The sequence below is a fragment of the Hyperolius riggenbachi genome, chromosome 1 (genome assembly GCF_040937935.1).
Source record: "Hyperolius riggenbachi isolate aHypRig1 chromosome 1, aHypRig1.pri, whole genome shotgun sequence".
Taxonomy (NCBI): domain Eukaryota; kingdom Metazoa; phylum Chordata; class Amphibia; order Anura; family Hyperoliidae; genus Hyperolius; species Hyperolius riggenbachi.
The window spans coordinates 135,128,664-135,142,991 of record NC_090646.1 but is presented as its reverse complement, the minus strand read 5'-3'; the positions used below and the strand labels follow the sequence as shown (position 1 = coordinate 135,142,991).

Sequence of the window (14,328 nt, the reverse complement as noted above, 5' to 3'; positions counted from 1 at the left end):
TGGTGTTTGCACCACAGCTTCACATGCTCATTCAGCACAATCTAACCTGGTGTTTGCACCACAGCTTCACATGCTCATTCAGCACAATCTAACCTGGTGTTTGCACCACAGCTTCACATGCTCATTCAGCACAATCTAACCTGGTGTTTGCACCACAGCTTCACATGCTCATTCAGCACAATCTAACCTGGTGTTTGCACCACAGCTTCACATGCTCATTCCGCACAATCTAACCTGGTGTTTGCACCACAGCTTCACATGCTCATTCAGCAAAATCTAACCTGGTGTTTGCACCACAACTTTCCATGCTCATTCAGCACAATCTAACCTGGTGTTTGCTCCACAGCTTCACATGCTCATTCAGCACAATCTAACCTGGTGTTTGCACCACAGTTTCACATGCTCATTCAGCACAATCTAACCTGGTGTTTGCACCACAGCTTCACATGCTCATTCAGCACAATCTAACCTGGTGTTTGCACCACAGCTTCACATGCTCATTCAGCACAATCTAACCTGGCGTTTGCACCACAGCTTCACATGCTCATTCAGCACAATCTAACCTGGCGTTTGCACCACAGTTTCACATGCTCATTCAGCACAATCTAACCTGGCGTTTGCACCACAGCTTCACATGCTCATTCAGCACAATCTAACCTGGTGTTTGCACCACAGCTTCACATGCTCATTCAGCACAATCTAACCTGGTGTTTGCACCACAGCTTCACATGCTCATTCAGCACAATCTAACCTGGTGTTTGCTCCACAGCTTCACATGACATTCAGCACAATCTAACCTGGTGTTTGCTCCACAGCTTTACATGCTCATTCAGCACAATCTAACCTGGTGTTTGCACCACAGCTTCACATGCTCATTCAGCACAATCTAACCTGGTGTTTGCACCACAGCTTCACATGCTCATTCAGCACAATCTAACCTGGTGTTTGCACCACAGCTTCACATGTTCATTCAGCACAATCTAACCTGGTGTTTGCACCACAGCTTCACATGCTCATTCAGCACAATCTAACCTGGTGTTTGCACCACAGCTTCACATGCTCATTCAGCACAATCTAACCTGGTGTTTGCACCACAGCTTTCCATGTTTATTCAGCACAATCTAACCTGGTGTTTGCACCACAGCTTCACATGCTCATTCAGCACAATCTAACCTGGTGTTTGCACCACAGCTTCACATGCTCATTCAGCACAATCTAACCTGGTGTTTGCACCACAGCTTCACATGCTCATTCAGCACAATCTAACCTGGTGTTTGCACCACAGCTTCACATGCTCATTCAGCACAATCTAACCTGGTGTTTGCACCACAGCTTCACATGCTCATTCAGCACAATCTAACCTGATGTTTGCACCACAGTTTCACATGCTCATTCAGCACAATCTAACCTGGTGTTTGCACCACAGCTTCACATGCTCATTCAGCACAATCTAACCTGGTGTTTGCACCACAGCTTCACATGCTCATTCAGGACAATCTAACCTGGTGTTTGCACCACAGCTTCACATGCTCATTCAGCACAATCTAACCTGGTGTTTGCACCACAGCTTCACATGCTCATTCAGGACAATCTAACCTGGTGTTTGCACCACAGCTTCACATGCTCATTCAGCACAATCTAACCTGGTGTTTGCACCACAGCTTCACATGCTCATTCAGCACAATCTAACCTGGCGTTTGCACCACAGCTTCACATGCTCATTCAGGACAATCTAACCTGGTGTTTGCACCACAGTTTTCCATGTTCATTCAGCACAATCTAACCTGGTGTTTGCACCACAGCTTCACATGCTCATTCAGCACAATCTAACCTGGTGTTTGCACCACAGCTCCACATGCTCATTCAGCACAATCTAACCTGGTGTTTGCACTACAGCTTCACATGCTCATTCAGCACAATCTAACCTGGTGTTTGCACCACAGCTTCACATGACATTCAGCACAATCTAACCTGGTGTTTGCTCCACAGCTTCACATGACATTCAGCACAATCTAACCTGGTGTTTGCTCCACAGCTTCACATGACATTCCGCACAATCTAACCTGGTGTTTGCACCACAGCTTCACATGCTCATTCAGCACAATCTAACCTGGTGTTTGCACCACAGCTTCACATGCTCATTCCGCACAATCTAACCTGGTGTTTGCACCACAGCTTCACATGCTTATTCAGCACAATCTAACCTGGTGTTTGCACCACAGTTTCCCATGCTCATTCAGCACAATCTAACCTGGTGTTTGCACCACAGCTTTCCATGCTCATTCAGCACAATCTAACCTGGTGTTTGCACCACAGTTTCCCATGCTCATTCCGCACAATCTAACCTGGTGTTTGCACCACAGCTTCACATGCTCATTCAGCACAATCTAACCTGGTGTTTGCACCACAGCTTGCAGATTTTTCTCTTGCAGCTGCTGAATCTTCTCTGTTTTTGCTTTGCTTTCTTTTTCCATTGAGCGGATTTTATGAACATATTGGTTGTTTAAAAATTTCAGATCAGCCGTCTGATGTTCAAGTTTTCTCAGAGAAGCTTTCAAGTCTTCAAGAAATAAAAAATGAAATGAATGCATGAAAATAACATGCGACAACAATATACATAGGATAAAAGAATGCATGTTTATATTAAGGAAGAACTGTAGCAAAAATAACATGAAATTGCTTATTTTTCTTTACAATATTAATTTATAAATGATTTAGGGTTTGCCGATTGTAAAATGTTTCCTCACCCTGACACCCTGCTTTACATTCTGAAGTGTATCACAGGCGGCGACGTCTTTAATCCTGTCAGGTGCAGCTCTGCGGAATGTTTTTTGAGAATTCCGAACCCAGTTAAAATAATGCCTGGTCTGCCAGAATGCTCTGGGAGGAGAATTTCTCATAGGTAAACAGCCTAGGCTAAGCATCACAGGGAGGGAGGGGCTACATACCAATATACAGCAAAATCTAGATATAGGAAGTGTTTCTGAGGATGAAACCAGGCTAATAATTTATAAACGTCAGTATACTGTATAATTTACTGCATTCTACCATGCGTCACTACAGTGGCTCTTTTACAGTGTGTTCTGGGCCAATATTTACCTTCCTGTTACCATTGACTATTACATGGTCCATAACTGATACCCAGTTTTCCTAAATGTGATCTGCACATCCAAATGCACAGCTACCAGCCTCGATAGGCAGATTTATCAATAGCATTATTTATTTTATGACAATATAATGAGGATAATTGCATTTTTAAAGTAAAATGTACTTAAAGAGACACTTAAGCCAGAAAAAAAAAAAAAAAAAAAAAGCAGAGTTAGTACCTGCTAACGATGTTTTCAACAATCCTTCAGGGCAAAGGTGAGACGTAGCTCCTCCCAGGAACAGGAACAGACAGCACTTCCCCTATAAAAAAGTCACATGGTTAGTCCACCCTCAGTGCGTTTAGCCAAGTACCCGACAGGTGAACATTCCACTAACCCATAACCGTGCAACTATCAGACACAGACAATTAACACCCGGGTGGGATCGTTGCCCTGAAGGATTGTTGAAAACATCGTTAGCAGGTACTAACTCTGCTTTTTCCCCACAATCCTTCAGGGCAAAGGTGAGACGATTAACAAGTAATACAACCTCAGGGTGGGACCAATGCTTGGAGAACGTTTCTACCAACCGCCTGGTCGTGTGCAGACATTGCATCAATTCGGTAATGACAGATGAACGTAGAAAAGCTTGACCACGTTGCTGCTTTACATATTTGCTCAGGCGAAGCCCCTGCATTATTAGCCCAAGAAGCTGCCCTAGCTCTAGAAAAGTGAGCTTTAAATGAGGCAGGAGCCTCACTTCCCATAACTCTGAAAGCTTTTATAATAGCTAACCTAATCCAATTAGCTATAGTAGATTTAGAAGCTCTCTGACCTACAGTTTTCCCTGAAATAAAACAGATAAGGAATCGGTCTTCCAGACATCTGCAGCTCTGTTCAAGTATTCCAGAACACATCTTCTAACATCTAATGAGTGAAAAATCCTCTCTTTTCCACAACTTGGATTCACAGAGGGTAGGCAAAATAATATCCTGCGACCTGTGAAACCTAGACATAACTTTTGGACAAAACTTTGGATCCGTCTGTAATACTAACCTATCCTGAAAATAAGGACTTTTCATAGACAAGGCCTGTAGCTCACTAACCCTTCTGGCTGTAGTGATGGCTACTAAAAATACCGTCTTTAATGTAAGAAATTTAAAAGAACTGTCCCCTAGCGGCTCAAAAGGACCTTTGGACAGCCCCTCTAATACTAACGATAAATCCCAAGGAGAAACGTATGGCTTGTAAACTGGCAGTTTCCTAGATAGAGCCTTCCGAAATCTCAGTATTGGAGAGGAAGACAAGGGGATACCTGGAAAAGCAGATAAGGTAGCAATCTGCACCTTAAGCGTACTCACAAATATTTTTATCCCAACCGTCCTGGAGAAACCAGGACTGCTGGGACTGACAAGCTATCAAACTTAGAGCCAGATAACCAAAGATGGAAAGTCTTCCAGTATTTCAGATAGATCCTCCTAGTAACTTCCTTACAGCTAGTAACAAATGTAGAGGCTGCCTTCTCAGATACTCCCAACTTTTTGAGTAAGGCTAATTTAAGATCCAGACTAACAGATTCAATTTTCCTGGATGCGGATGCCACAGGTTCCCTTGTAGCAGTAGATCCGGCCTGCAAGGAAGTCTCCAAGGGTCTTCTGATGCTAACCTGAGAGCTGAAAACCAGCTCCTTCTCGGTCACCAAGGTACTATCAAAATCATCCAATTTTGACAACCTCTCCATTTGCTGATGACCGCGGGAATCAAATTGAGAGGAGGAAATGCATACAGAAGTGGAAAGTTCTACTCTTGAATGAATGCATTCACCCCCCTGCTTTGATCTCTTGGATTGAGAGAGAAACAAGTCTGAATCTGGGTATTGTCTTCTGTTGCAAACAGATCGATTGACGGTGTTCCCCATCGTTTTATGATGTCTGCGAAAACACCTCCTTGTTTAGAGACCATTCTGATGACAGAATCCTGCTTCTGTTCAGTTTGTCTGCATGTATATTGAGTGTTCCCTTGAGATGAACAGCTCTCAAGGATGACACATTCTTTTCTGCCCAAGACAAGATGTCCTCCGCTTCCTCCTGCAACAACAGGAATCGCGTGCCTCTGTTTGTTGATAAACGCTACTGCCGTAACGTTGTTCGACTGGATCAGAACATTGGACTGCAACAGTATCGATTGCACCTGAAATAAAGCCAGCCTTACTACTGTTAATTCCTTTCAATTGGATAACCTTTGAGACTGATTTTGTCCATTTCCCCTGAAAGGCTCTGTGAGCTATATGAGCTCCTCAGCCCCAGGCGCTTGCATCCGTAGTTATTACGTTGTCTACAGGCCCCTTCCAAGGCCTGCCCTTCATAAGGTAGGATTCCTCCAACCACCGTTGCAGAGACACACAGTTTGAGGGATTTTGACTTTGAAATCTAATGTTTGTGGACGACCGTCCCAATTTTCTAGGAGGACCCTCTGTATCTTCCCGATATGCGCTAATGCCCAGGGAACTGCCACCATCGTGGATGACATTAACCCAAACACCGACAAAATCGTTCTTAGGGAAACTTTGTCTTCCCCTTGTAATGATTTCACTGCCAAACTTATCTTCAGAATCTTCTTGGGAGGAAGGAAAAATCATCTGTTTTACTGAATCCACTAGCATGCCAAGAAACTGAGTTCTCTGACTTGGAATTAGAGAGGACTTCTCCAGGTTGATGATCCAACCTAGGGATCGGAGATGTTCTGATACCAGATTCAAATGGATTTTCAGCTGTTTTGCTGAACTTCCTAGAATAAGCAAGTCGTCTAAATACGGAATGATTAAAATCGATTGTTCCCTTAACGGAATTAATGCTTCTCCCAGAATTTTTGTGAACATTCTTGGGGCAGAAGTGATCCCAAACAGGAGGCAAACAAACTGGTAGTGTTCTACCATCCCATTTATTCTCACTGCAAAACTTAAGAATTTTTGTGATTTTTGGTGAATCGGCATATGCCAATATGCATCTCTTCGATCCAGAGATGCCATAAAGGCCTCTGGAAACAATAACTCCCTTACTGATTCCATCCGAAAATTTTTCATAAACCGACTCAGGTTTGTTAGGTGCAGAATCAGGCACAGGATGAATTCCATTACCTTGTACAGCTCCACGGAATATGTTGGCGCTTTATAAATCAATAATAATAATAATAATAATAATAATAATTCTGTCTTAGCATGTTCTGCAATATGCTCAAAATCTATGGAACCAGAGTGGGATCTCTTAGGGCCTTTGAGATCACAAATCTTGATGGTGGAGGAAGGGCAAACTATTTGGAAACCAAACATTATTGTCTGGCAAATAAATGGATTTTTTGACACTTTTGCCCACCTAAGAGAAAGTATCTTAGCCTTCCCCCCACCGCCTGACACGAGTCATTGGGATTCTGACTGGGACTCTAGAGCTTTAGACTTAAAGCCCCCTTTCCTGGACTTGTCAAAAGTCCACCTCCTGCCTTTACTTTAATCCTTAGAGGCATCCTTTTGATCACTCCTTGGCTTACGAAAAATATTGTTACCACAGTCTTCTGTTTCTTAAGCAAAACTTTATTTTTATTCAATGTTTTTTCCAAAGCTGAATCCAGTTCTGGACCAAACAACAATTCACCTGAAAAAGGGACACCACACAGCCTGTTTTTGGATGAGATATTACCATCCCATATTTTAAGCCACAAGGCTCTAATAGAAACAGAGCAATGGACCTGGCAGTAAACCTAATTGCTTCAGCAGAAGCATCTGATAAATATGCAGCAGTTTAAATGAAAATAGCAATAGGATTAAACAATTGCAAAACAGGTGCACCAGCCAGTATGTTAGCTTTGAGCTGATTAATCCACAGCTCCAAAGTTGTGGCCACACATGTAGAGGTAAAAGCCGGCCTAAACATAGCCACACTAGCCTCCCAAGACCTTTTCAAATAAACATCCACCTTTTAGGGCTGGTTCAGACGGACGTCTGCGTAGCGTCGCGTCTGGGGGCGTTGCGGCGGCTGAGCGGTCAGGCTTTCAGTAGCCTTCGGTCGCGTCGTGATGCTGTTGCGGTTTTTTTTTCCCGTAGGGGAACATTAGCCGTCGCGGTTGGCCGCTCCCTGGAAGCTACATGTTGCTTCCAGGGGCAGCCCGAACGCTCGCGAAAATCGGGACCCGAACGCCGCGTTCGGGTAAAAGCGCGCAAAAGCTTGGTGTAAACGCTCTCATTCACTTGAATGGGAGCGTTTACCGCGACGGTCCGAACGCTTGCGGTAAACGCTCCGCAAGCGTCCGTCTGAACCAGCCCTTAATTAAGTGGATCCTTCAGCTTTGTATAATTGATTATGAATAAACAAAACAGCTACCACATCCTCAATACAGAATTTAAACTTTGAAACAGATTCAGATTGTATTTCTCTAGTGTCTGAAACTATCAACTTCAGTCACAGATACTCCAGATACAGCAACCTGAGAAGTGGATGGATTAGCATTCAATAATGAGGACTTAATTGATTCCAATGAAGCATTAATCACCTCTCTAAAGGATTTAATGTATCCTGAACAGAGTGACCCGGCTCCTCCCCTACAACCCTCTGTATGCACAACTGACAGTCTTTGCATAGGGCAACATAAAATTGCACAAAGGGCATGTTTTATCATTAGGAGGATGCCTGTGCTTATCCGCAGCAGCAGCAGCAGATTTAGCAGAAGCCTTAGTATTGGCATAAACAACAACACAACAAGGCATGTAACTCTGCTCACACATATAGCACAATCAGCCCAGAAAGAGAAACCATTATCTCACCTTTTGGGCGGCCTGGTTGCTCTCAATCCTCTCAGCGTCTGACATGCTTCCAGCTGACACATCCAGCGCAGGACAAACTCTCTCTGAGCAACAGTGCTACAGGCCCGCGCAGCTTCCCCTTGAAACATACCTGGCCTGCCGCGAATGGATGAGTGGCGGCCCGGAAGCTGCAGAGAGAGTAATGAGCCGGCACTACAAATTGTTACTTTCGGCATACCCGCCGGAAAGTACGCATCCGGACGCGGCCAAGCGTCCTAATGGCCGCAATGAGCTCCACGCTGCACATGGCCGCCGGCTTACCTCCGTCCTGCTCACTCCGCCGCAAGGCCGCCAAGGGGAACCCACGCCTTCCACTCTTGCTCTCCCTGGAAGCGGGAGAGAAAGGTAGGCAAACCCCAGGAAAGCTCCAGCCTGGGGCGCATGGCCAGACTGCCTCAGTACCACAGTCTCAGCCACCCAGAGAGATCCACCTGCAGCCCAGCACACAGGCTTCACCCAAAGGGGAGATGCCGACCTGCCTGGACGCAGGAACAAACAGCACTGAGGATGGACTAACCATGTGACTTTTTTATAGGGGAAGTGCTGTCTGTTCCTGTTCCTGGGAGGAGCTACGTCTCACCTTTGCCCTGAAGGATTGTGGGGAAAAAAAGAGTTGTACTCACCTGGGGCTTCTACCAGCCCCCTGTAGAAGTCCTGTGCCCTCGCAGCGACTCACTAATCCTCTGGTCCCCTGCTGCCAGCTAGTTTAGTTTTTGTCAGGTCTGGCCACGCGTAGCTTTTTCCGCATTCCTGACTGTAATTAGCGATATTGCGGGCCGTGACGCGTATTTTTGTACGCTTTGCGGTCTGCAATATCGCTAATTACAGTCGGGAATGCGGAAAAAGCTACGCGTGGCCAGTCCTGACGGGCCTGTCGGCAAAAACAAAACTAGCTGGCAGCGGGGGACCAGAGGATTAGTGAGTGGCTGCGAGGGCACAGGACTACTGCAGGGGGCTGGTAGAAGCCCCAGGTGAGTAAAACTCTTTTTTTCTGGCTTAAGGTTCACTTTAAATGCTGCAACCAATGAGTATTTAAAAAAGTAAAATTGCAGCCCCTAGCGGAGATGTGTCTCTCTGCTGACGTGTTCACAGCAGCGGCCAGATGCCTGGTGCAGAGAATGCACATAAAGAGATACAAGCAGCCGTACCTTTTGGCATGCAGCTACTTTGTGGAAGATATGAGAGAGATAGCAGGTTGATATATGCTTAAAGGGAACCTGAACTGAGAGGGATAGGGATTTTTTCTTTTAAACAATACCAGTTGCCTGACTCTCTTCTGCTGATCAATTTGCTGCAGTAGTATCTGGATCTCACACCTGAAACAAGCATGCAGCCAACCCAGTCTGACTTCAGTCAGAGCGCCTGATCTGCATGCTTGTACAGGGGCTCTGGCTAAAAGTATTAGAGACACAGGATCAGCAGGGGTGTCAGGCAACTGGTATTATTTTAAAAGGAAAATCCATATCCTTCTCAGTTTAGGTTCCCTTTAACCAAAAAAAAAGAAAAAATAGCCGGATGAATGTTGCGCTATGTATTGAGATAATAAAATGTTTCTTTACATCCAGTCTTCTTTGCTTAACACTAGTTGTTTCTACAGTGCTGCATGTCCTAGCTTCCGACTGTGGGTGGTGCTCATTCCTCTGCTTTCTCTTGAGCAAGTTGGTTTATGACTGCATAATTCTGTACAACGTTAAAGCGATCCTGAGCCAAAGCTCGGGATCAAAATCAGATACTCACCTGAATGCAAGGCTGGTAGACAAGAGGCAAGACAAGACAGAACATTTATAGCATGCTTTTCTCCTGGCAGAGTCAAAGCGCCAGAGCAGCAGCCACTAGGGTGCGCTCTATAGCCAGTAGCAGTGTTATGGAATCCTGCCCAAGATCTCCTTACTGAATAGGTGCTGGTTTACTGAAATGGAAGAGCCAAGATTTGAACCTTGGTCTCCTGTGTCAGAGGCAAAGTGTACTTAACTAGTTCACTGGTGCTTTCATTTAGTTTAGACTCTCAAGAGCGGGTGCCTGACCTTTAATGTGACGGTCTGAATCTTCTTTAATCTTCAGGAGTTCCAAGTGCAGTTCATTGTTTTCCCTGACAAGTCTGGCATTTTCTGCCTTGTAAGGTTCTATCACCGAGTCAAAATTCTTGTTCTCCTTCTCATTCTTGCTGGCGCTCAGCTTTGCATTGCGAAGGCTCTCTGTAGTATGAACAAGGTCACTGTGAAATACACACAAACCAAAATGTCAACAGTGGTTAATAGTTTGCATTAATAGATGTCAGACATTAAGAAAGGACTTCATGCCGGAGAAGCGAAGTATTAAGCTGCTCATTTGTAACTGTTGCAACATCTTTACAGTATGATTTTCCTTCTAATTCCTTTAACCTCTTCTCCATCTTAGTTATTTAAATAGAACCAGAGACGAAGAAACCTCACGTATGTTAGCACATATATCAATGGGAACATGACAGTAAACACCTACTCTGCTCTTTGTTTCATTCTTCACTGCTCAGTCTTGTTATCAACTCTGATAAAATCCCAGACTGAGCATTCAGTCTAGCTTTGCCCCAGAATGATTATAGCTGAGTCAGTCTTCTGCGATGTCTTTTCAAGTCCAAGCCCGCCGAGGATACATAGCAAAAAAGCAGAGCCAGGAGGGGTCAGACTTGGGCTTGAAAATACATCACAGAAGACTGACTCAGCTATAATCATTCCGGGGCAAAGCTAGACTGAATGCTCAGTGAGGGATTCTTATTAGAGCTGATAACAGGCAGATTTAGCAGAGAAGAATGAAACAAAGAGCAGAGTAGGTGATTACTGTCATGTTCCCATTGATATATATGGTAAAATACATGAGGGTGCTTCGTCTCTGGTTCTCTTTAAATTCTAGGCCCAGATATCATATTGAATTTGGGCCAATGTCTTTACAAGAATGGAACCCCATTAACCTCCCATCTGCAACTCAAATATCCCCTTCCAGCATCCCAACTATTTTCTTATCCACGCATTAGGGCCTGTTTCCACTACACGCAGATGGGATGCAGAATGGATGCAGAAAAACTGACTCCAATGAATGCTTATGGGCCTGTTTCCACTAAACGCAATTTTTCTGATGCAGACTTTCCCATAGGCATTCATTGGAGTCAGTTTTTCTGCATCCAATCTGCGTGTAGTGGAAACAGGCCCATAGTATTTTTTTTTTTAATCCAATAGGCCCTAATAAAAAAACAACTTTCCCCACAAATGAAGAAGTTCTCTGACACACACCGCCAACATCCTCTGTTTAGGGATGGTCAATGAAATGCAAATAATTACCAGTTGATTCAGGACTATGCAAATTGTGTTTGCAAATTTATGCAGCTTGAAAACGGATTAATCGAATCGTGTCACGTCACGTTTCATGTGACTGAAGCTTTCCCCAAGGCAGAAGGAAAAAGCATTGGATTCTGGTGGAACGCAACTCCATGACTCTTTGCAATCGTAATGGTACTGAACGGCTTTAGACGGCATTATCTGGGTTTCCAAATAAGTAAACCTGGATTCGAACGACAAAACTAGCAATTGCATCTGTAGTACCAGAAATAGCAAGGACCGAAACTACACTATTTTCTGCAGCCATGTATAAGCCAGGTGCTGTTTGGTAATGAGATACTTATTTGTGACATTTCAACATTCCCTTTCCTTTGGGAAATAGTTGTACATGGCTCTCCCAGGTGGTGGCAGCACTGGGTGGGGCGGGGTTGGGGTTATACCTGTGCTCCCTCCGGGATGCAGCTGCGGGTGGAACTTCTACGCAATGAATTTGCCTGGTGCACTGCCTGTATTGCTCCCCCTTTCTGGTAATGTAGCTCCCACGTCACATAGCCTATATGTGTTTCCATAGCTTGGGTAAAGCTCAAGAGAGATGAGGAGGCACAAGGAAGCCTACACTTGGCACCCCTATCAACATGTCAGCATTTTTATGTAAACCACGTCTTTTAGTGACAGGAAGATATAGTGTTGTTGGTTTTGACCCTTGTTATTTCTGGTACTGCAGATGCAGTTGCACAAGGTGTGCCTTTACATTTGCTGAGAGGCTCTTTCTGCAGCCATTTACAGTGCTGCCCATAATTAATCATACCCCTGGCAAATTTTGACTGAAAGTTACTTTTATTCAACAATTTACCATTTGCTTTGCTTAAAGGTACCCTGCTTTCCAATCTACCCAATAACACTATCTTAAAACAAGCAAGTTTGATATGGCGATCAGTTTCCAAAATATTCTCAATACCCTCCTTAGAATACCATACCCCCTCCTGGAACAACCCATCTCTCCCTGAACTAGCAAAACTTGAAAATACTGTTATGTGCTATGATAAAGGAATTATATATCTGGGTCAAGTATTGCATGGCTCTGGCTGCTTTGCAGACTCAATTATCACTGTTACCTATCCAGCACTTTATGTATATTCAACTATGCCATGCTCTACTGGCTCAATTCCTAAATGGTTTACCCTGCACCACAGTCTCTTTGATTATGGAAGAATTAAAGAATGGCCCTTGTAAACACCATGTAGGTACCATACATTATACCATATTTTACTAGATCCTCATGCTGTACCAGTGACTGAAAAAGCCATGACAAAATGGTCTGCTCTTGGAGTACAGTTAGATGAGGAGGAATGGGATGACTGCTTATCCTCTCCATAGCGTGTTTCCCCGTTTGAAAGACAGACTCGCACAACTCTGTACTCTTCACCAAAATTATCTTACCCCAGCTCGTATTATCAGGTTTTCCCCTTTCGCCTCTAAATTTTGTCCTTAAAGAGACTCCGTAACAAAAATGTCATGCTTTGTTCTACCATCCTACAAGTTCCTAAACTTATTCTAATGTGCTCTGGCTTACTGCAGCACTTTATACTATCACTGTCTCTGTAATAAATCAATGTATCTTTCCCCTGTCGGACTTGTCATCCTGTGTCTGGAAGGCTGCCAACTCTTCCGTGCTGAACTGCTATGCACAACCCTCTCCAGGCCCCTCTATGCACACTCCAGTGTGTGTGTTATTTACATAAGCCAGCAGAGTCTCTGCTATCTGATATCAGTGAAAGAGAGCTGGATAAAAATCCTCCTCTGTTAGGCTGTGAAAGGAACTGGCTGACACATACTGAGGAATTACAAACACAGGCACAGGCAGAGCTGTCCGTAGGAAGCCTGTTACTCTTCCGTGCATGAGAGCTGCAAGGGGACAGAAGGTAAACACACAAATGATCTCTTGAGATTCAAAAGGAAGGCTGTATACAGCCTGCTTGTGTATGGATGTATTTTCTATGTGTGGACATTCTGTACATCAACCTACTTCCTGTTTTGGTGGCCATTTTGTTTGTTTATAAACACACTTTTTAAAACTGTTTTTGACTACTTTTAATGTGGCGGGGAGAGGGGAAATTGTGACAGAGGGAAATAGGAGATGTCCCCTAACGCAGGGTTTCTCGACATTTTATTGGTGTGTACCCCTTTTAAAACCCTGTACTCACCAAGTACCCCTTAGCATAGTAAACATTATCACAAGTACCCCTTGACAAATATAAGTTTAATCGTAGTACATAATTGGGTCTAAACAATTTCCAAGCATTTACTATTGCTTTTAATTAGCTAAAATACTAATTTGGTATTGTTTTAAATAATATTTAGCATTTTCTAAAACTCTAAATGTGTTATTCTTGGTTGAGTATGTCAAGCCCGAGTACCCCCTGGAACCATCAGATATACCCCCTGGGGTACGCGTACCACACGTTTGAGAACCTAGGCCCTAACGCACTGGTATGCTTACTTTTGTGCGATTTTAACAATACAGATTCTCTTTAAAGTCTTGCTCCGAACCCATCTTTTTTACATCTTATATGGCAATGCCCTCCGGATGCTGATTTCTGGAAACAAGTCACTGATTTTCTGCACGACTTGATGGGCTTGCCCATCTCCCTTGATATAAAATCCTGCATACTGAATCTCCTAGACGAAGACACTGCTAAATTTGATAAAGTCTTATCTGAAACACTATTTGTGTCCAAACAATGTGTTACCTATAGATGGCTCTCTCCCATTCCTCCTTCTCTAGAAGCTTGGAAAACTAACATTAATCAATCACTCCCCTACAAAAAACTAATATATGCACATCAAAACTGTCTGGGTAAATTCAATAAAGTTTGGGATCGCTGGACAAACAACTGCATGTCCTAACTTTGTTACTATGTTACTTACCGTACCCATTTTTCCATTCTTCTTTCCATTGTAATGTGTTGAACCTATTAATTATGATATTGGAAACCATTTGCAGAATATTCAATGTGTATGATTGTAACTTTTTGAAAAATGCTTTAATAAACACTTTTATTTAAAGTGTAACTGTCGGGCA

The 14,328-nt window shown here is 43.8% G+C and overlaps 1 protein-coding gene across 4 annotated transcripts in view; it reads right to left on the bottom strand.

Annotated features, from left to right (window-relative positions):
• Nucleotides 1–14,328, bottom strand: part of CEP135 (centrosomal protein 135) — a 102,272-nt gene that overhangs the window by 77,062 nt on the left and 10,882 nt on the right. For 3 of the 4 annotated variants that reach the window (XM_068278580.1, XM_068278579.1, XM_068278581.1), the window contains exons 3-4: nt 9,963–10,153; nt 2,393–2,560 (exon numbers count right to left, since the gene is read on the bottom strand). In XM_068278580.1, coding sequence (XP_068134681.1) covers nt 2,393–2,560; nt 9,963–10,153 — 359 coding nt within the window. The remainder of the gene's footprint in view (nt 1–2,392; nt 2,561–9,962; nt 10,154–14,328) is intronic. The other variant, XM_068278582.1, reaches the window with a different exon arrangement.